The sequence below is a fragment of the Protopterus annectens genome, chromosome 8.part0, assembly GCF_019279795.1.
Source record: "Protopterus annectens isolate FY-2018-M chromosome 8.part0, PAN1.0, whole genome shotgun sequence".
Classification (NCBI taxonomy): Eukaryota; Metazoa; Chordata; order Ceratodontiformes; family Protopteridae; genus Protopterus; species Protopterus annectens.
The window spans coordinates 1,919,151,365-1,919,175,668 of record NC_056741.1 but is presented as its reverse complement, the minus strand read 5'-3'; the positions used below and the strand labels follow the sequence as shown (position 1 = coordinate 1,919,175,668).

Sequence of the window (24,304 nt, the reverse complement as noted above, 5' to 3'; positions counted from 1 at the left end):
TCAGCCTTAGAACCAAAAGAACATCTTGTTGAACAGGGGCATCTAATAACTTAGCCTTAACCTGTTCAGGTAAACTTTGTTCACGAAGCCAGGCATGTCTCCTAATCACAGTACCAGAGGCAGCAGCCCTGCAAGAAGCATCCAAAGCATCAAAACCACACTGTAAGCTATGCTTGTTAACCTGTTCAGTAGCATGCAAAACATCCTGAAGTTCCTTATCCTCTGCACAAGCAGGAAGGGAAGCAAGCTTTTGCTTTAAAGCAGACAAAAGAAATTGCTGATATTTAAACATATGAAACTGGCAATTTAAAGCCCTTACAGACAGGGTAGCAGAAGTATATACCTTTTTACCCCACCTGTCTAAAGCACGAGAATCCTTCTCAGAGGGAATAGGATTTTTAGAAGTAGCAACCTTAGCAGCCTTAGAACCCTGAGAAATAGTTTCAGGATCTGCAGAAGGATTTTTAAATAGAAATAAATGAGAGTCAGGAACCCTATAAAATCTATCAGGCTTAGAAGGAGCAGGAGGCATGGAATCAGAATTCAAATTAGCCTCAGAAAAAGCATCATCTACAATGTCCAAGACAGGAGGGATAGCTAAAGGCCTATGCTGAGGAAGAAGAAGAAATTCTCTAAGCCTCTTTTTGGAAGCAGAATATTCCTGTCCTTCCCAATGAAAATGTTCCCTCATCTCATGCAAGGTTTCTCCAAAAGAAAAATCCTCAGGCGGAGAGGCCGAGGGCAAAGAATCCTCAGCATCCGAATCCTCATAAGGGGGAAAGGAATAGTCCTGATCAGAGGAAGAAACAGAAGATACAGAAGCCTGGTCAGAGGAATCCAGAGTAACATCCTGTCGAGGCCTTTTCTCAGGAGGGGGGTGAGAACCCCTAATCATTGTAAGCAAATCTTCAGCCATCCTCAATAATTGTTTTTGTGTCTTGGGAGTGGATTCAGAAGCAGCTTGAGCTGAAACTTTAGACTTAGTAGGAGTCTTTGTCTTTGCCTTTGCCTTTGAAATAGTGATATGAGTAGGCCTGAAAACCCCCTCAGAAGCCGGTACCTGCACAGCGGTTCCGGACCCATTTGAAGGAGCAACGTCTGAAGGTCCTGCAGCAGTTAAAATAGTGGGCCTTGATGGCTCCCCATGGGAGTCCGTATCGGCCATCAGTTCAGAAGTGGCGGACGACAGGGGCTGCAAAAGCGCCTCACTGACGACAGCCGAACCGGACGCTGGCTCCAGCTGCAACGAGTCCTGTTTGGACCTCGGAGGCCTGTCTTTGTCTTTGCGCTTCTTTTGAACTCCGGTAGTGTCCGACGACATTCTGTAATTGAAGCGTCTGCCAAAATAATTTAAAGCCCAATCGTACCTGCGCTTGATAGTACGAGAGTTGAACCTGGCACAGAACCAACAACAAGAAACGTCGTGGTCAGGGCCTAAGCAAGGTAGACAGTAAGAGTGGAAATCTTTATGAGGTATTTGTTTCCCACACGCTATACAATTATTAACTTTTTCTGACATCGGAGGAACAAGAAAAGATTCCCAACGGGTACTTAGCTTTGAGAAGAGAAGTAAGAACTTCGGACCGACAACAACCAAATACGCTGTTCGAAAATCGCCAACCAACGTTTTGCGAGCTGCTTTCCACCGCACGGCAAGAAAGACTGGAGAAGATGGCGTCGGTTGAGGGCTATGTACCAAGGCGTACTGACGTCAGGATACTAGCTTATACAGCCGACGCCAGACCCAGACTTTGGGATTCTGGCCGACCTTGGGCTGCCTGCCGGCAGGAGCACCCTACAGTTATGACTGCAACAGTGAAACACGAAGAACATTCAGGAGCAGTACAAGCATCATTAAATGCATCATCTACAACAGAAAGAACTGGAGGTATAGCTAAAGGCCTATGTTGTGGTAAATGCAAAAAGGTTCTAAGCCTTTTTCTGGAGTCTGAAAAATCTTGGCCCTGCCACTGAAATTGTTCCCTCATAGCATGCAAGGTTTCCCCAAAGGAAAATTCATCAGGCGGAGAGGCAGAAGGGATGGACTCTTCAGCATCAGAGTCTTCATAAGGGGAAAAAGGAGCCTCTGGAGGGTCTGTATTATCTGATTCATCAGAGGAATCATCTGTGGAAACTGGCTCAGGGGGCTCTGCTCTAGGCCTCTTCTCTGGAGGTGGGTGAGAGGCCCTGTCTGGGTGAGGTTGGGATCCCCGGATTAAAGAAATGAGATCCTCTGCTAAACTAAGCATTTGGGAACTGGAGCTAGGCCTGTGAGAGGGGGTCTTAACAGGCACTGACTTAGTAGCTTTAGCTGCTTTAGCCCTGGCAAAGGCCTTAATGGACATGGCTGCAGGAGGCCTAGCAGCTCCACGTGTAGGGGTTGAAATATCCAAGGGAATAGTGTCAGATAATTCCTGAGAAACCACAACAGCAGGTTGGATTTCAGAAGCCGATTCCACCAGGTTGAAAGAGGCCTCGGTAGAAGGTAAGTTATCGGCTGAAGGAAGAACCGCTTGCTCGGTTTCAGCCGAAACCGAGACACTCGCGGTCGGCTTAACCGCGGTTTCGGCCGAAACCGTGGACCGCGAGTGTCGGTCCTTTTCCTTGCGTTTTTTGGATATTTGCAAAGTCGGAGGATCCGACGGCATAATATAAGCAAAATCGGAACCGAAAAACTGCTCAGCAAATTCCGACCGACGTCTAAGCGTCCGTCGGTTAAAAGAAGCACAGGCTAGACAAGCTGCTACGTCATGGTCTGGGCCTAAACAAGGTAAGCAGCAAGAGTGGAAATCTTTATGAGGTATTTGTTTCCCACAAGTTAAACAGTTATTCACTTTTTCTGACATCGGCTGAGGCAAGAAAGAGTCCCCAATGGGGTACTTAGCTTTTTAGAAGTCTTCGGTAGTAGTAGAAGTATTCGGTAGTAGTAATCTCTGGTTCTGACCGACCGGCACTTGCGAACAGCTTCTGCTTCGGGCGCCACGCGGCAAGAAAGACTGAGGAAAATGGCGTCGGCTGATGCCTTTATACCCGAATAACTGCAGCAATGACGTCGGGTGAAGTGCGACACCAGCCGAAGCCAGATCCAGACTTTGGAATCCGGCCGACCGAAGGGCTGCCTGACAGGACAACCCATTTGTAAGGACTGCAGATGCATCCTTGAAGGACATCATGAGGAACAGCCATAGGTTTAGGAGATTCCAACTGCAGCAACTCATAGTACCTCTTATTGATATCAGAGACTCGAGCATAATCACACAAAAAAAAATCCATCATCCTAGAGTGTGGGTCCCCAAAGGAAATTTCCTCAAAAGGAACATCTGGACTAAGATTCCTCATTCTCTGACCCAAAGTCCAAAGGAGAAGGGATTTGAACAGAATAAGTCAGGGCTTCATTATAAGAATCCGACTCATCCTAGGAAGAATCCTGTTCTCTAGGCCTTTTAAGGGGAGTAGAAGCCCAAGGAGGAGCAGAAATCAACCCCCCCCCCCCGGGGAGGTTTTAAGCAGTAAACAGCCTCTTAATGAAGGTGTGCCCCTTACTTTGTGGAGCCCCAGATAAGAAACGTGTTTAATTTTTTGTTTCTTTTTTAAAGAAACTTCCCCTCCAAAAAACTGAGGAGGCTTGGACCTGGGACAGCAGTTGAGAACCGTAGTTGGAACTTCTACCCAACTAAAGACTGATGAACTCCTCCAGACCCTTGGAAAAAAATCAACCATGGTTCCCCCTGAATGTCTGAGATAGATGCTTGAAAAGCCTCTCTGGAAGTGCTGCCAGCAAGACCTTCACCAGCCTCCAACATAGTCAAGGTAGAGTAATCAGACAACACAGCTGGGCATGCCGCCAGGTTTGTAACAACCTTGGGAGAAACACCTAGCAGAGGCTGGACAGCAAAGATTCCGGTCATACCTTTTCACCTTCTTCCCCAACAGCTGACCCTCCAGGCAGACTTCTTCCACTGTATCTTTAGCAAAAAGCTTAAGACTCTTGTTCTCAAGATACAAGTAAAGGGAATTAAGTCTACTGTGAAGGGTTTTCAGAACAAATGCCTGACAAATGGAAGAAGATGTATGATCATGAGAAGCTCCTAGGCAGAAAGACACTTATGGCAATGGTCTTTACATGGCATCTGTCTCCCACGCTAGCATTTACCTTTCCTGGATGACATTAACCTCAAGGAGATCTTAAAAAGAAAAAACCCCAACAGGGCACTTACCTGCAACTGCAAAGAAGTCAGCAAGCAGGCATAGGTAGTCTCTGGAGAATGAAAAAACATTCAACTGGCAGAAACAGACACAGGAAACAGAATGACAATGAAAAGATACAATCAGAAATGGCGGCAAAGAGTTCTGTTTGTTGTAGGACTGAACGTCCCCTTTATGCCCTACACCATACAAGGAGCATCTGGGTTTAACATTCCTTTTAAATAAGCAACAAGTAGTCATTGGTAGACTGAACGGACATTCAGGCTTCCACAGCAGGGAATTCCATATGTTAAAAAATACTGCAGCTGTGAATGTAAGGACATCTTTAGAAACTGGCAAGCCCAAGCTTCTAGGTGAGAAAAATACAAACAACTGGTCGGTCTTGCGGAGATCTTTGGTCTGATGGGGATAAAACTAAGTGGTCCATGCACATCCTAAAGATGGAGTATGTACTATCAGTTATTTGATAAATTTGGAAAGAAAACTGGTAGGTTAATGACCAGGTTTATATTAGACTCAGATGCTACCTTAGGCAAAAAAGACAGTTTACAAATCACATATTCGATCGCACTGTGTATGATTAACGTATGTGCGTAAATAGCAGAACCATTAGTGCGAGTACTATATTTGCAAAACTTACAATAGCGAGCAGCCGCTATAGCAAGGTTTAACAGTGTAGTGCAGCTCGCACTATAGTGGGGACTGGGAAATGTACCCTTTCCTCAGTGTAGTGAGATCTCAGAGTTTGTATATATACGTGGAGGGCACAGCCCCACACATGGGGGTGCAAAACATGTTAAAATATGTTTTGCAGCTATGAGCATTTCAGTGAATTTTAAATGTTCGACATTCGACTTCACTGAAATGCTCAGTTTGGCATTTACTGTTGTCGGTGTTGTGATTTCCGAACATTTTCTTCGGATATCTGCACTTTCGGTCACAGTAGTGTCGAACATGTGATAGTAAACCAAAAAAGACAGGTTGGCTCGTAAGGAAATCCTGTCTTTGTGAAAAAACAGGTAAGGAGGCTTGGAGGAGTGACCCTGGAGTTTGGATACTTGTTTAGCTGATGTAATAGCAACTACACATGTTTTTCCAAGACAAAAACTTAAGGTCCAACTTGTCTGAAGGTTCAAAGGAGCCATGGTTCAGGCTTTGCAGCAGGACAGTTAAATTCCAAGGAGGGGTAGGATCCTTTACTGGAGGCCTAAGGAAAAACATTCCTTTGAGGGGTCTATATCATGTCATCGACAGCGTAGGCTGTCGAATGCTTAAACATCAACACCTAAGCGTCGAAAGCTGACAATAGCAAACAGCCGCATAATCAAATTCTTTCCTCGGGAAAGAATTTGCATGGCTGTTATCGGGGATTTGCCCTTTCCCCAATCTAGAGTGATCTCGGAGTTGGCATATTTATGTGGGAGGGTGTGGGGGGCAAAGTCCCCCACTATGTTTGGGTGTGTTTGTTTATTTTGTTTACGGATGGCCACGCAAATTCTTTCCCGAGGAAAGAATTCAATTATGTGGCTGTTCGCTATTGTCAGCTTTCGACGCTTAGGTGTCCATGTTTTAGGATTCTACAACCTAAGCTGTCAATATGATATAGACGCCCTTTGAGAAAGCTTTTTCTAGATTATGCAAAGCCTAAGAAATGATTATTCTCATCTAGTTGAAAGTTTGAAATGGCAGCCAACCGAACCTTAATGGCAGAAAAACTGGCCCCTTCATTGAAAATTGAAGGTAAAAACTAAAGTACAGCTGGTATAGGGGCAGAAAAAGGGTCCAAATCTCTCTCTTAAGCACACAAAACAGCAAATCTCTTCCATTTACCTTTGCAAACCTTTCTAGTTGAAGCCTCTTGAGAAGATAATAAAATATGATGGACTGGGGAAGAAAGCTTGGGTTGTTTAGCAATCAGTGGAACTGGAGAAACCATGCAGTCAGTTTGAGGCCTGTTATGTCCGGATGAGTCATCCCTGTCAAGTGAGACAGGAGGTCTGACTTGGATCCAGTATCCAGGGTGGATGTAGAAGATAAGGCCAGAGGTGGGTAAACCAGATCTGACGAGGCCAAAAAGGTGCAATGATGATAATTGTGTTCTTCAACAGGTATGCTTTCCATAGAAATTTGGAAATTTAAAGGTAACGGAGGGCATGCCGAGAGAAGACCAGTGGACCAATAATGGACTAGAGCATCTCTTGATGACTCCCCTTTGGAAATGATCAGGGCAAAGAACCTGCTACACTTGTTGAAGGAAGAAGCAAAAGGGTTGCAGCATGGCTGGCCCTATCGACAGAAAATTCTCTCTGCCACTTTGACATTGAGAGACCCACTCATGAGGCATCAGAATGGACCTGCTTTCTTTGCAATCAAGGTAGCTTTCCCTGATGTTTGTTGCTATGAGTAAGCGGATGGAAGAGATTGCTCATTGCCAAACACTCATTGCTTCTTGACATAATGGGTAACATCTGGTTCCTTCCCGTTTGTTGGTGTACCAAACTAGAGACTTATTGTCCATCTGAACAGCAATCATCCTGAAGGGAAGAGCGTCTTGAAAGTCCTACAGCACTAGGAAGACTGCTTTCATTTCCAAGACATTAATATGCATATTTAGGCCTCTTTTGGAGACCACGTACTTTGGATCATCATTCCTAAGTAGTACTCCCTACCCCAGTTGGGAGGCATCTGTGCTCACTGTGGCCATGGGTAGGGGAAGAAGAAAAGGATGGCATTGAGAAACTTTATCTGAGTGAAGCCACCACAGAAGATATTTCTTGCAAGACTGTGATCTTGACTGGGGTGGAAAAAGGCTTTTGAAGATTAGACCACTGTACCGTTACAGTCCACTGTAGAATCCGATGTGAAACCTGGCTAAAGGAACTAGGGTGATTGCTGCTGCCATGGATCTCAAGTCCGGTAAGATTAGTCATGCTGGGAGAGAAGGATGAGAGATCACCTTCTTGACCTGGGATCTGAGTGCCTGAATTTATGTTGGAGGAAGAGAGGCTGAGTGACACTGTCTAGATGAACACTTATGAACTCCAGACTCTGTGCAGGTGTGAGCTGTGATTTGTTATAATTGACTGTGATGACAAAGTGAAGACATGACTGGCTAAATTAGTTTCTTGCCTGTAGAAGTAGATGCCTGGATGGGGCAGTTGGGAGCCAGTCGTCTAGGTACAGAAACACTCTGAATCCCAACAGTCTCAAGTGAGCTGCTACCACTGCCATGCATTTGGTGAACACTCTGGTGAGGCTGTGATGAGGCCAAAGGACAGTGCTGTGAACTGGTAATGAATGGTTCCTAGCAGAAAGCATGCATATCTTCTTGAGTGCCTGTTCATTTCGATGTTATAGTATGCATTCTGATGATCTACTCAGCACATCCAATCTTCCTTTCACAGTAGGGGCAAAATGGACCGAACTGTGACCATTTGGAACTTTAAATATTTCATGTATTAGTTTAGGTTACAGAGATCAAGGATGGGTCTCAAGTCCCATCTTCTTTGGCACAAAGAAGAATCTTGAATAGGTTCCGGATCCCATCTGGCCTGGGGAGACCTCCTGGATGGCTCTAAGGCTAGACTTTAATGCTGCCATCTCCCTCTGACTGAGAGAAACATACAGGATTCTTCTCATTTTTACAGGGAGAATTTAGGAATATGTTATGATATAACCTCTTGATATAATTCTCTGAACCCCATCTTTTGTGATGGATACCCAGGCTTTTTGGTGCAGAGACAAATGCCCCCCCCCCCCCCGAATGCCTCCAGATGGCAACAGTCAGGCGACCTTTCAGGAGTGCTAATAGTGTTTGTCTGAAAAGGAATCCCAAAATCCCTAATTCTGCAGGCCACCTCTGCCGCAGGGATGGCATCTTCCGTTACAGTACTCCCTTTGTCTCTGGGAGAACTGTCTCCTCATGAGTCTTGGAAAGGATCCTGGGATTTATGGAACCACATCATTCTAAATCCTCCCTGAATCCGAAAAAAGGGTCTTTGAGGAGTAGAAAATGGATCCCTATGGCAGACCAGGTCTTTCCTTCTTGCTCTCTGTTTATTTATTTACATTTGTTTACCAGGAAATTCCGACTGGACGCAGGTCCTTTTACAGTGGATGCCCAGGAAGGAAAGCTCCACATCATGTACATGATAAATAGAAATACAAAGCTGCAGCAATAGTAAACAACATTGCAGGTTGTTAGTTTTAATACAATAACAAGATATTGATTATCAACAGTATACACAGTAAATGTTGCAAGTTAAGATAGTTTCTGGAGAGAGTTTCTTTTACTTTCAGGCCAAATAAGGAAGAGCCATCAAACAGAGCACTGATGAATGAAGAGTTGAGCTCCACAAATTTGCACAGGTGTATTCAGGCATGTCTCCTAAAGGCTATGTCTGAACTGACCCCCTGTGAGGTACCTTCTGCAGCATGGGATACCAGCCTCATGGGCACATTGGCTATAGACAGAAGGGTGTCCAGTTGCAGAGAGACTATTTTGATCCTCCACAGACATGGACCCAAATGGGATTTGGAGAGTTCTTTAGTCAAATCTCTTTGCAATCTTAATGTAGCCGAGTCAGACATGAAAGCATCCAGGAACATGAACTCCTCTTGGGAAGGGGTATTGAAGACCAACCACCTTTTTGCTTTAGGAGTTCAAGTACGTCTCCAAAGGAGACATCTTCAGGTGGAGATCTGGAGGACCCTTCCCCTTCATAGAAATTGGTATCTTCAGTGAAGGATTCCCGACAGGAATCCAAGTGTTGCCGTTTACATGTTCTCTTCTGAGGGACCTCACCAGTGGGATAGTCTGGTGAGGTGTCAGAATTGAAAGGGAGTCCCGAGGGACTGACTGGAGACAAACTGGCTATCCCAGTGCAATACAAGAATGAGGCTCAGAGCAAAGTCCTAATGGTGGTAAAGATGTGTGATCAGAGGTGGGTAGGGATGTACTTGTATTGTAATAGCCAGTGCAATACAAGAACATCCCTACCCACCTCTGATCACACATCTTTACCACCATTAGGTCTGTGCAATACAAGAATGAGGCTCAGAGCAAAGACCTAATGGTGGTAAAGATATGTGATCAGAGGTGGGTAGGGATGTTCTTTCTCTAGTGCCTAGGGGAAACTAGAAGCCAGAGGTAACGGAGCAGTTACTTCTATTACTGCTGACCCCTAAATCCCTTGAGGCCCTCCACCCTTGGATGGAGTTGGACCACAGCTATCCAGCGCCAAAACTCCAAGGAGCAAGGACGTCTTTGACAACTTTGGAGTTGACCTGGGTCCCCCTAATTTGGCACAGACACTCCTCCTGCTCCAAAAGGCTGAGCCAGATGGCTCAAGAAAGCAACCCAAGTCTAGCAACGACCAGTCTTCAGATCCAATGACGACATTCCCAGGCATCTTAGATCACAGGGCTCTAAAAAAAACGCAGAACAGACTGGAGAGATTAAAGGAGGACTTGTGATGAGCAGGCTTACAGATCTGATGGGAAACAGATGGAATTAGCCCCATCTGGATCTGAGCTCAGTCATTTCCTCATCATCCTATCCACTTCAGCATTGGACAAGATCCTGGAAGACCTAAGTGAGGAGCTAATAGAAAGTGGCCTGGAGTGTTTGTGTGGAAACTCCTGTAAATATAGAGAAGGGAGCTGAACAGTTATCGGATCTCGCAAGGAATGAGGCAACCACATCAAAGGAAATTTAATTTTTGAAGTAGTAGGATCCATGGTAATTGCATCCAATTTCTTCAAAATTTTTGATGGTGGCTCTAGAATGGAGCCAAGGATGCTCAAGAATCCAGAGACCTCTTCCTGGTGTCTTTGGAAGCTGCATCGGGCTTCCACTTGTCTGATTTTTTGGAGTGGGTCTGAGCCCTAGATGAAATTGAAGGGAGAAGGCCCTTCAAAACTAGCTTGTTTTGTTTGTTAGTAAGTGCCCTGGTGTTTAAGCCAGCACAGACAGAACATCCTGAATCTAAATGAGTATCACCGAAGCAATGGACACATTCACTGTGGGCATCAGAGTTGGGTATTTTGTGCCCACAGTTAATACATTTTTTGAAACCAGTTGCTCATCTGCCATAATGGACACAAAGAGGTTGCAGTCCAAAAGGGATGGCAAAGGAAAAAAGAAGTTATGTACTCACCATAATGTTCCATCTGAGTAGATACTTCATTTGTCTGCAACCTGTGGGAGTCGGATCCGACCTCGGATCCGAACCGGCAGCTTTCCAAGCTTCAAGATCTGAGCTCCTAGTTCCTCCCCCCTACCCATAATCCCTTACTACCAACCACATTACCTCAGATCGGTTATTTTGCCCTATAAGCTAAAGACGGAGAAGAAATTCTCCAAAGGACAATACCTTACCGAGGTTCGGGGGATGGCAGGGGGGGTCGGTTGCAGACAAATGAAGTATCTACTCAGATGGAACGTTATGGTGAGTACATAACTTCTTTATCTGAAGTAGTTACTTCATTTGATCTGCAACCTGTGGGACAGAGTCCCCAGCTTACCTAAAGGCCCTGGGTGGTCCCTACGGAAGGATATTCCGAAGCACCGTGGAGCCAAAGGAAGCCCTACTTCTGGAGATCATGTCTAGCTTGTAATGAGAAATGAACGTATGGGAAGAAGACCAGGTAGCTGCTGAACAGATATCGTCTACTGGAACTCTAGCCCAAAAAGCTGTTGAGGTAGCCACAGATCTAGTAGAATGTGCCCGAACTACAACCGGATCTGGCTTCCCAGCTGAAATGTATGCTTGTCTGATACATTGAGAGATCCAATTTGCTACTGTCACCTTAGAAATTGGTTTGCCCATGGCTGATTTAGCATAAGAAACAAACAACTGGTCTGACTTGCGGAAATCTTTAGTCCTATGCAAGTAAAAACGTAGTTGTCTGTGCACATCCAATTTGTGCAATATGTATTCACCTTTGTTTTGGAAACTAGGAAAGAAAACAGGGAGGTTAATAGATTGATTAATGTTAGTCTGTGTGGCTACCTTAGGCAGAAAAGAAGGATTAGTCCTGAGGGCCACCCTATCTTTGTGAAAAATAAGGTAGGGATACTTAATGCACAAAGCTTGCAACTCTGATACCCGCTTGGCTGAGGTAATAGCAACCAAGAAGTCCGTTTTACAAGATAAGAATTTTAAAGGCACTGAGGCCACTGGTTCGAAAGGTGGTCCTGTTAAAGCTTGTAAGACCAAGGTAAGATCCCATGGAGGCATAGCCGGCTTAATGGGAGGCTTTAAGAGAAACACGCCTTTTAGGAAGGCTTTGCATATCTTAGCTGGCCTAAAGAATTTCCACCCCACATGATAATGAGAGATGGCTGCAAGTTGGACTTTAATGGTGGACGCACTAGCTCCCTGCCTAAAAAGGAGGGATAGGAAGTCCAGGATAGTGGGAATAGGAACCGTAAAGGGATCTAATTCTTTATCCTTTGCCCAGATGGAAAAACGTTTCCATTTACTGTTGTAGAGCTTTCTGGTGGATGGCTTATGAGCTGCCACCAGAATGGCCTTAACCGGGGTCGAGATACCGGGAGTCCTAGCCATTAACGGAACTGGATCAACCAGGCCGTGAGCCTGAGGTTGACCAGGTTCGGAGTGTGGCATCTCGTCGGATGCGAGATTAGGTCTGGTCTGGGATCCAGAATCCATGGGGGGACTACACTGTGAGACTGCAGAAAGGGGAACCAGACTTGTCGAGGCCAGAATGGGGCAATGAGAATCACTCTGCTCCCCAACCGACAGGCTTTCTGGATGAATTTTGTCATCAGAGGAAGAGGAGTATACGCATAAAGGAGACCGGGCGGCCAAGCATGAACCAGAGCATCTCAGGGGGATTCCCCTCTGGGGGGAACTATCGCGAAGTAATCGCTGCATTTTGAGTTTAGGGGCGAGGCGAAAAGGTCACAGCGAGGTTGCCCCCATTTGAGGAATATCTGCTTCGCGACAGAGGGATTCAGAGACCACTCGTAAGGGCTGAGAAATACCCGACTTAAGTTGTCCGCTAATATGTTGGCCCGCCCCGGAATGTGCATTGCTATCAGAAAGCGGTTGGTGGAAATAGCCCATTCCCACACTCTCATGGCTTCTCGACACAGGGGGTAAGACCTGGTCCCTCCCTGTTTGTTTATGTACCAGACCACGGACATGTTGTCCGTCTGGATTGCAATAGTCCCCAGAGGTAGAAGGTGATGGAGAGCTTGCAACGCCAACAGCACTGCCCTCATCTCTAGGACGTTGATATGCAATGCAGTGTCTAGAGAAGTCCACGTGCCTTGGACGGACTTGCCTACGTAATGCCCGCCCCACCCGAGGCAGGAAGTCTCCGTGGTCAACGTGGCTTTGACTGGGGGAATCACAAAGGGTCTCCCTAGTTTGAGTTCCTGAGCCTGTAACCACCAAAGTAGGGAGTCCCTGCATGCCCTGCTCAGAGGAATCGGCATGTCCAAGGGATGGACCGATAGAGACCATTGGACCTGGAGAGTCCATTGTAACACTCGCATTCGCAGATGGGCATGGAGAGAAAGGCCGATCGCTGCCGACATAGATCCTAACGCCCTCAGGACTAATTCTGCTGGAGGAGCGGGGCTCTGAAGAATGTCCAAGACTTGGCGAGACAAACTGTTTAGCCTGATCGATGTCAGAACCACTCTGGAGATTTGAGTATCCAACCTGGCCCCTATGAATTCTAGGGCTTAAGTGGGGCACAGGCAGGATTTCTTTAGATTCACTGAAATGACCAAAAGACCAAACAGAGATAGGGCGTAATCTCTCGCCGTGACCAGTAGATGCTTGTTGGGGGTGGTGAGGAGCCAGTCGTCCAGGTAAGGGAACACCTGAATGCCCTGGAGTCTCAGGTGGGCTGCAACCACTGCCATGACTTTGGTAAACACTCTGGGGGCTGAGGTTAGGCCAAATGGAAGAACCCTGAACTGATAATGACTGGCTCCTAGCCGGAAGCGGAGGAACCTCCTGGATCGTCTGTCCATTAGTATATGGTAGTACGCATCTTTGAGGTCCAACGAGCACATCCAGTCGTTCTCCTGCAGAAGGGGGAGAATAGATTGGAGGGTGACCATCCGGAACTTTTCCTTGGGTATGAACAGGTTCAGGGACAAAAGGTCTAGAATGGGTCTGAGGTCCCCCGTTTTCTTTGGCACCAAGAAGAACCTGGAGTAATAACCCGATCCAGACTGATCTGGGGGGACGGGCTGGATGGCTCTTTTTCTGAGCAACTCCGAAATTTCTTGAGTTGCGGACTCCCTTTGATGGGGTGGAAAATCGGGGAGATGTTTGGGGGGGGGGTTGCAAGAACGGTATTGTGTAACCTCTGGATATTATCCGGAGCACCCATCGATCGTTTGTAATGGACTCCCACAGTTTGATAGGTGCTCCGATAGTCGCCCCCCGACTGCCTCCAGAGAGGGACAGTCGGGCAAGCCCTCAGGGCTGTTGCGCGGGTCCCTCCGAGAAAGGTTCTCTAGACCTGAAGTTACGTGGGCCCCCTCTGCCTCTGGGCCAGCGTCCACCTTGTCCTCCTCTGCCTCTAGAGGACGAGTTGTCCGCAGCAGGACGGGATTGCTGAGATTTACGGAACCACAGCTTCTTTTGCCCCCTCTGATTCCTGGAGAAGGATCTTTGGGGGTTAGAGAAGCGGACTCAGACGGCCGACAGCGTCTTCCCATCCTTCTCGCTTTGGACTAGCGTGTCGCGAACCGATGAGCCAAATAAGGCCAAACCATAGTAAGGGGCGTTCGCGAAGTACACCTTGAAGGGATCCGTGAAGTCGCAAAGGCGGAGCCAGGAGTGCCGTCGCAAGACTACTCCCACTTCGCTAGATCTAGCGGCTCCTTCCATGGCATGGGAAAGAAGCCGCATAGATGTATTTGATATGGACTTTAGAGTGGCCATTCGAGTCTGAAAAACCTTTTTGTCTGGGACCGACATGGACTCCGGAGGGGCTGCAGCGTATTCTTTAATTAAGTCACGCTGTAGCCTGATAGTGTGCCATGTAGTTCAGCGACCTTATGGCAAAGGTTGCTGAAGCAAACATCCGCTTCCCAATACGGTCCAAAGACCGGGACTCCTTGTCCGGCGGATGGACCGAAGAACTTTCCTGGGCAAGTTCTTTCTTAGTGGCAGCCGCTACCAACATAGCATCAACCGGCGTGCCTTTGGACCAAGAAGGTCTATCAGAGGGAGGGCTGAGGATCTTATCCGGGCGTCTAGGGATAGGCTCCACGGTGTCGGGCTCCTTCCAAGCCCTGGTGGTAATTAGGTCCACCAAGGGGTCGGCTGGGGGGGGGGACACCCAGGAGGTAGATGGGCCTGCCTCAAAGGCCTCCAGAAATACAAACTCGTCCAGGGAGGGCTTTTGGGCAGACCACCCCCCTCTTATACGCAACATTTCCATAACGTCTGCAAATGAGACATCTTCAGAGGGTGACCTTGGGGAACCCTCCGTATCCTCCAAATCCGTATCCGTGGTAATGGACTCTGGGGAGTCCAGGTGCCTCCTTTTGCACTGGTGCTTCCGAGGCACCTCTTCGGCGGGGCTGTCCGAAGAGGGCTCGTCCACCGGGTGGTGTTCCTCCCTAGGAACTAACTGGAGGCTTTGGACAGGCTGTCCAGATGGACGGATGATCGAAGACAGACCCTGATACAGTGGGGGCACGGGTGGATCCGAAGGCCCGGTCGTGGACCTGGATGACCTCGACAGTACCCTCTCCACTACCTCAAAAGCCGAGGGAGATTCACCATCACCAGCCTGAGAAAGCAACCTCCTCAGCTCAGAGGAAAGGATCGGGGTCGGAGCCGAAGCAATCGGATCCGAGGCAGTGGTGTGTTCCGGCCCCATCGGCGCCGAAGACACAACCACTCCCTCGGATCCGATGCTCAACCCTCGGCCCCGAGAGCTTGGATCCGACAAGCTCGAAGGTATAGTCGGCGAAGACACTATCCCTGTCGGCGCCGACGTATCCCCGGATCCGAAAGGGCCTGGATCCGAAAACTCCGAGACTCGATAATGGGTCGGAGAAGGAGCGATCGGGGTAAAAATGGGGGCTGCACTCCCTCCCAAAGGGGGGGGGAGGCAAGAGCATCTCCATCTGCATCTGGGTCTGTAAAAATCTTCGCATCATCCGATCCATGTCTGCTTCGGAGATGCTTCTAGTGGACCGCGAAGAGGTAGTCGAAGCAGGCCGGGAAGGCCGCCTCGAAGACCTCGAGGGAGACCTATCCTCCTCCTCCAGCTCCAGAGAAAAGGAAGGAGAACGGAGCCGAGAGGACAAGGATCTGGAGACCCTCTCAGGGGACTTCAATATCTTTTCAGGCGGAGCTGAGGGATGAGACTCTGCCCGCCTTTTAGAAATATGGCCCTCTCTCCCTATGTTTCTTCTTCTCCCTGTGGGAAGAAGACCCAGACTCCACAGAGCTAGTACCCGATAAGGGAGGTTGAGTCCCGGGTACAGCTAAGGGAGTAGCCGGTGCCGAAGCTACAGGAGTAGCTTGGACCCGGCTGGGAGAGGAAGAAGAAGCTGATTCCTGAGGGGGTTTTCCCTAAGTGCCCAAGGGTTGAAGGCCGCACAAATTTGGCAGGCCTCCGACAAATGTGCTGCCCCCAGACATAAAACACACTGAGTGTGGCCATCAGCTGGGGAAAGTTTGTGGCCACACTCAGTACACTTCGAAAACATAGCTTTAGACTCAGCCATAATTCTCTCACACACACACCCAAACACTAAGGGGGGGAGGGGGAGAGACAAAATTAAACTAAGGGAAAAAAAAGTTTTTTTTTTTTTTTTTTTTTTTTTTAAGTGGGTTTGATAGGGTTTGCCGCTAAAACAACACACACACAATTTAAACTAGAGATTAAGTATTAGAAAAAAGAACAATCTCACCAGGCCAGGAGCTCTTCACTAAGAAGCAACTGTCTTTAGCCGCGGCAAAAAACTATCTGGGGTAATGTGGTTGGTAGTAAGGAATTATGGGTAGGGGGGAGGAGCTAGGAGCTTGGATCTTGAAGCTTGGAAAGCTGCCGGGTCGGATCCGACTCCCACAGGTTGCAGATCAAATGAAGTAACTACTTCAGATTATTTATTTTTTACAAGGAAACTTAACAATGGTAGTAAGAAACACTCTGAAGCAGGTAGACAGAGATAAAAGGGAAGGCCCAAGTACCAAACAATAGTACTAGAAAGAAACACCAAAGGTTTGGTGGAAGTGAAAGAAAGAACCTGAAGAAAGGAATGTAAACTCGAAAACTGTGACATAAGGGAAGAAGGTGAAGAAAAAGCTTAAGGGATAGGCTGCTGAGAATTTAAAAAAAAAAAAAAACTCTGTAGTTATAAATTAAATTTCACTCCATAGCACGAAAGCCAGTGAATCCATGTCTGTAGTGATATGGTGGCAAATGTGATCTGAGGTATGTTAGGCTGGCAGGGCATTGTGGGTAAAGGGAAAAGCTACTGGCAGAGTTGGATCAGAGCTGGATCCAAAGGCCATCAGCTGAGGAACAAATAAAAATGACTACATTTGATCAATGGGTAAATATCCTAAGAGTTGCAGTGTGCACCGAGCAGTTAGGTATGAAAGAGGAAGGCAGCAAGCTTTAGCAATCTAAGTGGACAGCCAATAATTTTAAAAGCTACAAGACAGAAGGGGGGGCACATAATATTCTGGCTTTACAGAATACACTGGTAGAGCAAATGAACTTAAATAGATAAAGAGGGAATAACTTCACAAAATTATAATTTTTTGCTTATTGCAACAGTCAATGAAAGAAGAGATGGGAGGAATTATGTGGTCAAACTAACAAAAGAGGCAAACAACTAGGGAGACAATGAGTTTAAAACAACAGCAAAAGGGTAAAAGAGTGGTAACATTTTAACTTTTGTGCACCTAGCAGGAAAGACTGCTCTGGTTTAAATATGTTAATAGAAACAGTGTAATGAAAAGATACCACAAATTATAAAATAGAAAAAAGCAATAAAATACAAACAAAAGCTAACCTTTCCCTCACAGCAATCTAAGTCTGAGTGAAACTTTTCATTAAAGCCTTGAAATGTTTTATTTCACCCCTTAAATACAAGGTTTAGTTCCTAGCTTCTCCCGCACTTCACATGGAATTAACCTTATGTGACTAGTTTTAATTTGTGTGTAATTCTCAAGAGCAGGGTTGCCAGACGTCCCTATTTGAGCAGGACTGTCCCAGGATCAGTAGCCTAATCCAGAGTCCCATACTGCTGGTTAAAATCCCGGCGAAACAGCCTCCGCTTTGCGATTTATGATTGGCTCGCATACCGGCATACAGGCCCATCATAAATCGCAAAGTGGAGCCACACTGTTCAATGAAGAACAGCAGGCTGTTCTGTATTGAAGAGAAGAGGCTCTGCTGTGCGAATTTTTCATTGGCTCGTATATCGGTATACAAGCCGATCAAAAATCATAAAGCGGAGCCACTTCTGCTTAATGCAGAAAGTACAGTTTTGTACCTACCATAAATGTAGATGTTCGAGTGGTGACACTGCTGCAGTCATTACACTCGGGTTATCCTGCCGTCAGGCAGTTCCCCAGTCGGCCTGAGTTCCAAAGTCTTGCTCCGGCGTCAGTTGCTGTCACCTCCTCCCTGATGTCAGTGCGAAAGGGGTATATAAGATGCAGCCGAAGCCATTTTCTTCAGTTTTTCTTGCCCCAGATGTCAGGTGCCCCCAAATAGGTAGGCAATTCAAATTGCTAATAAAACATAAATAAGAAAAGCAAACAAATACTTTCAGTTACCAGAAAATACCCCCCAAAGGTAGTAAAGGGTAGTAGACCTAGGTACGTAATAGCAATGAAGAGGGGATGGAGGGAGAGTAACCTGGACTGCAGCAGTGTCAACACTCGAACATCTACATTTATGGTAAGTACAAAACTGTACTATGTTCATCGTGTTACACTGCTGCAGTCATTACACTTGGGAAGAATCCCAAAGCTGAGGTAGGGTGGCTGGTTCTATAATGCATTAGGGGTGGCTATAAGGCCCTGCAGCACTGCAGAGGCGAAGCCAGCTCTGGATTTGGAGTATAGAGGCAGATGGTAATGCTTGGTGAAGGTATGCACAGAGCTCCATGTTGCTGCTTCCAAAATATCCTTGGTAGGTACTCCTCTGAGGTAGGCCGTTGATGTGGCTGTTGCCCTGGTGGAGTGAGATCTAATGCTGGTAGGCACAGGTTTCCCATGGTGCGTATAGCAGAAACATATACAATGTCCTATCCATTTGGAAATAGTCTGTTTTGAAATGGCTGTTCCCTGTGCTCCTGCAGCATATGCTACCAATAATTGCTCAGATTTTCTGAAAGCTTTGGTTTTGTCCAAGTAGAAGCATAACTGCCTGTGAATGTCCAATGAATGCAGTAGTCTCTCCCCTTTATTCTGTGGTTTTGGATAAGGCAAATGGCAAATGAATAGTTTGGTTTAGAGACACACTTGAAACCACCTTAGGCATAAAAGTAGTTCTTAAGAACACCCTGTCCTGGTGGAAAATGAGGAAAGGTTCCACTGCCATTAGTGCCTGTAATTCTGAAACTCTTCGTGCTGATGTAAGTGCTAGGAGCAGAGCAGTTTTCCAAGAGATGTATTTTAATTCTGCTGTGCTAGCTTGCTCAAAAGGAGGTCAAGTTAATTTTTCCAAAACATAGTTGAGGTCCCAAGTTGGAGCAGGTGCTCTACGGGGCGGTCTTATGTTTTTTGTCCCTCTGAGGTACTGTTTTAGCAAAGGATTAGAGAAAATTGGTGGATCCGTGTTGTAATGAGCAGAGATGGCAGAGGCATGGATCTTGATAGATGAAAAGGAGAGGCCTTTGTCTAGCATCTCAGTCAAATATTGTAGTATCTGAGGAATGTTTGGCAAAAGAGGGTCAAGGCTGTGAGCCTGGTTCCAGGAACAGAATCTCTTCCATTTATCCGAATAGGCTTTCCTGGTACTAGGCCTTCTGGCCTCCAGGATGACATCCATAACAGCTTTGGAGAGAGGCATTGCTTGCTTTGCTAAGGTATCTTCCATGCAGCGAGGTTTAAGGTCCTTAGCTGGCTGTGGAGAATCTAATTGTTGTTCTGAGAGAGTAGATGTGGTGATTGAGGCAAAATCCAGGGTGGTCCTTGTGCTAAGTTTTTTAAGATTGGGTACCAGTGCTGGTGTGGCCAGTCTGGTGCAATCAGGATCATTTTTGGCTCCTCTTGCCTGGCTTTTATGAGTACCTTTGGAAGAAGAGGCAGTGGTGGGAATGCGTATACTGTTAGATTTTTCCAGCTGAATGAGAGGGCATCCACTTTCCATGCTTGTGGATAGTAACTCCTTGTGCAGAATTTCTGTAGCTGGCAATTCTTTGGTGATGCAAACAGATCTATGTCCAGGCTCCACCATTTCTGTGTTATCATTCTGAATATTTGTGGATTCATTTCCCATTCGTGTGGATCCAAGATATTTCTGCTTAAGTCGTCTGCCAGTGTGTTTTTCTCTCCTGGCAGGAATTGTGCTTGTAGATGAACTTGATAGCTTATAGCTGTGTTCCACAAGGTCATTGCTTGTCTGCAGAGGGGGGTATGAATGGGTGCCCCCTTGCTTGTTTATGTACCACATGACTGTGGTGTTGTCTGTCTTAAGTAGTAGTTGTCCTGGATGTAGCAGGTCCTTGAAAGCTGTAAGGGCATTTTGTACAGCTAGCATATCTTTTTGGTTGATGTGAAGATGCTTTTGTTCTATAGGCCACTCGCCCTGAATGCATTTTCCTGCCATGTGTGCTCCCCAGGCGTAATCCAATGCATCTGTTGTTAGTGTTTGCCTGGGTGTGGGTTGAGTAAAAGGGTGTCCCTTGTTGAGGTGACAAGCTTGAGCCCACCATCGAAACTCCTTCTGAAGGCAAGGTATTACTGGTATAACTGTTTCCAAACTTTGACAGTGTTGAGACCATACACTCTTTAGGTACCAATGTAGTTTCCTCATATGCAGTCTGGCATATGGAATTAGTAGTATGTAAGATGCCAAGTAGCCCAAGGCCTGCAGAATTTTTCTTGCAGGGAGTCGGGTCTTTGTTGCCATCAATTGAAAGTATTGAGTCAAATGTCCTTGCTTGTCTGGCGTGAGATAAGACATCTGGGCCATTGTGTTCAAGCTGGCACCCAGGAATATGATCTCTTGTGAGGGCACTAGCTTTGATTTCTTTTAGTTTACTGTGTACCCCAGGCAACTTAGTAACTTTTTTACAAACGCCAGATGCTTTAGGAGAATGTCTTTGCTCTCTGCTTGAATCAGGCAGTCGTCCAGGTATGGGTAAATTTGAATTCCTCTTTGTCTGTAAAATGCAATTACTGGTGCCAGGCACTTTATGAAGACCCTGGGTGCAGTAGATAAGCCAAAGGGCAGTGCAGAGAATTGATAATGCATTGGACCAGCTATGAATCTGAGGTATCTTCTGCAGTTTTGTCTGATAGGGACATGCAGGTATGCCTCCTTGAGGTCCAAAGTCACGAGCCAAGCTTGCTTGCCCAGCATGGGAAGAAGCTGCTGTAATGTCAACATTTTGAATTTCGGGACATCCAGGTAAGTGTTTAGAGATGAAAGATCCAGAATAGGCCTCCAGGCTTTGTCTTTTCTGGGTACCAGAAAGAGTCTTGAGTAAAATCCTTGTCCTTGTTCCTGTGGAGGTACCTTTTGAATAGCTCCCATTGTCATGAGTGCTGTAATTTGTTTTTGAGCCTCTGCCCATTGATTTGGTGGCAGATTCGGCATTCCTTTTAACCTTGGCAGTGTGTGAAAGTGGAACCTGTAACCCTATGAAATGATATTGAGAACCCATTTGTCTTTGGTGATCATATGCCAATTGTGATAGAAAAGAGCCAGTTTTCCTCCCAGTGGGGCTGTCAAGAGAGAAATGTTTGGCAGCTGTAGTGGGAAGTCATTGGGACTGTTTTTTGTAAGGTTGTTGTCTGTCTTCTCCTTCTTTTTGGCCTGGTGCACCCCACTGTCGAGGCCTGTAAGGACCTTGTGGCTGTCCTCTGCCTCTTGGACATCTGTATTTGCCTCTTTGAGATCTGTCTAACAGGAAAGGACCAATTCTTTCTTGGCCAGTTTCTGCTAAATCTTGGAGGCTGTACCTGTAAGAAATCTTCACTGTTTGCATAGATTTTGCCTTATCCTCCATTTTCTTTAGTACCTCTTCTGCCTTAACTCCAAATAGGACATCATGCTGCACGGGTGCATCCAGTAGTTTTGCTTTAACATGATCTGGCAATGTATGTTCCTTTAACCATGCGTGTCTTCTAATGACAGAGCCTGTAACTGCTGCTCTGCAGGAGGCCTCTAAAGAATCAAAACCACATTGCAAAATATGTTTTCCCACTTGTTCTGCAGCATGCAATAAATCCTGCATTTCTTTAAAATTCGGAGGATCTGTATCTGAAAGCATTTTTTGTTTCAACTGAGACATCAGAAATTGCTGATATTTTAACATGTGAAATTGGCAAATCAAAGCTCTCATTGCTAAAGTTGCAGATGTATATACTTTCTTTCCCCATCTGTCTAATGCTCTGGAGTCTCTGTCGGTGGGAACTGGGTTATTTGCTGATGAGGCCTTGACCCCTTTGGGTCCCTGAGAAATAGTTTCTGGGTCTTCCACTGGGCTTTTATACAGAAATTTGTGAGAGTCAGTGACTCTGTAATACCTGTCTGGTTTAACTGGAGCTGGAGGTAAGGAATCAGAATTTAAGCTTGATTCAGTATACACATCATCCACAATGTCTAACACTGGCGGAATAGCCAGGGGTCTGTGCTGAGGTAACAGTAGGAATTCTCTGAGCCTTTTCTTGGATTCTGAGTAATCCAGGCCCTCCCAATGGAAATGCTCCCTCATGGTGTGTAAAGTTTCCCCAAAAGAGTAATCCTCTTAGGGGGAGGCTGATGGAATGGATTCCTCAGCATCAGAATCCTCATAAGGGGGTAAAGAGTAACCCAAGTCTGAGGAAGACTGCGAGGAAATGGACACCTGGTCGGAGGAGTCAGAATCCACAATCTGTCTGGGCCTTTTATCAGGAGGGGGATGGGACCCCCTGATCAGAGTGATCAGGTCTTCGGCCATTTTAAGCATTTGTTTCTTAGGCATGGAGGTCTGCCCCGGAGACAGTGATTTCTTAGTTTTAAGAGGTGGTTTAGACTTAGAAGAGGGTTTAAGGCTAAGCTGACTAGGTCTGAATACACCCTCTGAAGTTGCAGGAGGCTCATGTACACCGGATCCCTCTGCAGGGTCAGTTTTGGTTGTCTGTAAAACTTGGGAGTCTGATGGCCCAGCCATCTCCACTAAGGAGTCGGTGGCTGCCTGTGGTTCTGCAGAAGCAGTTGTCAGGGGCTGCGAAGGCGCCTCTCTGAAAACCGGAGAACCGGCGACTGGCCTAGAAGAGGCGTCGTCGTCCGTTTTCGGCCTCGGATGCCTGTCTTTGCGCTTTTTATGAATTGCATTCGTCGGAAGGTCCGACGGCATCGTATAATTAAATTTTCTGCCAAAGTAATGTCGGGAAAAATCAAACCGACGTTTAATAGTGCGCTTGTTAAACCTAGCACAAAACTGACAACCAGTGACGTCGTGGTCTGGGCCTAAGCATGGGATGCAATAAGAATGGAAATCCTTATGAGGTATTTGCTTCCCACAAGAACTACAGTTATTAACTTTTACTGACATCGGACTGAGGCAAGAAAAAGTTTCCCCAATGGGGTACTTATCTTTGTAGAAGACTTCGGTTCTGGATTCGGAAATAAAAATCTCAGGAGTCGGCCGACCGGCACTTGCGAACTGCTTTTGCTTCGGGCACCGCGCAGCAAGAAAGACTGAAGAAAATGGCGTCGGCTGCATTTTATATACCCCTGTCACACTGACGTCAGGGAGGAGGTGACAGCAACCGATGCCGGACCAAGACTTTGGAACTCAGGCCGACTGGGGAACCGCCTGACGGCAGGATAACCCAAGTGTAATGACTGCAGCAGTGTAACACGATGAACATCTGGCTGCTTTGCTGTTTCACATGAATAAAATACTTTTTTTTTTGTCTTCACTTAACGTGAAAGACTTTTTTTTTGTCCCTACCTGACCATAGAAATCTGCCAACCCTGTTCGAGAGAGACAGCTCTTGTTTCTGTCCTAGCTTAAATATGTAATAAAATACAGAATATAATTTAGAAAACAGTGCAATGAAAATACAAACAATATACAAAACAGATGAAAGCAATATAAACAAAAACAAACTTACCTTTCCCTTACAGCAGTCAAGGGCAGAGTCTGAGTGAGCTTTCTCTGTAAAGAATGGCCCTAGAAAAGCTTGCACTAGATTTAGAAAGGCATTCCAGCTTGTAGTAGTACATAAAGTTATGGAGAGGGCCAAGTTGCTGCCTCTAGAATAAGAGTCCACTCTTTTCCAATAAGCCAATGAAGGGGAAAATGTTCTGGTGAAATGTGCCTTTATATTGTCTGGATTCACCTTGCCATGGTGGGTGTGACAAAAAGCAATACCAGAGGACAACCAATGTGCAATTGTTTGTTTAGAGACAGGGTTGACCCTTCTTTCAGCCTTCCAGAAAGGTTTCATTGCATCAAAGAAATACTTTGGCTGCTGGTGCACATCCAAGGTATGAAGTATCCTCTTTTCTCTCTCTCTCCTTATTTTTATACCACTTTTCACTTGAAAGAGGGTTTAGTGCATAACACAACCTTATTCCAGTGGAAAATAAGATAAGGTGGCCCCACCATGAGAACTTACAGCTCAGAGATTCGCTTTGCAGATGCCAGCGCTATAAGCAAAACAGTTTTCCACATTGACAGGTTCAGATCAGCCTGAGTAACAAGTTTGAAAGATTGTAAGATCAAATTTTCCAAAACATAGTTGAGATCTCATGAAGGACTAATATGCTTGCAAGGGATTCTCATATGCAATACTCCTTTTATGAACTGTTTTACCAAACAAGAAGTAGAAAGAGAAGGATCCAAAGGCAACAAACAGGGATTGTTGCTAAATGCACTTTAATTAATGCATACAATAAGTCATCCTGA

The 24,304-nt window shown here is 46.2% G+C and overlaps 1 protein-coding gene across 1 annotated transcript in view; it reads right to left on the bottom strand.

Annotated features, from left to right (window-relative positions):
* AMFR (autocrine motility factor receptor) overlaps positions 1-24,304 on the bottom strand; it is a 1,369,298-nt gene that overhangs the window by 608,993 nt on the left and 736,001 nt on the right. Inside the window, exon 9 of the mRNA XM_044081420.1 lies at positions 7,793-7,812. Within this exon, the coding sequence (XP_043937355.1) occupies positions 7,793-7,812 (20 nt within the window). The remainder of the gene's footprint in view (positions 1-7,792; positions 7,813-24,304) is intronic.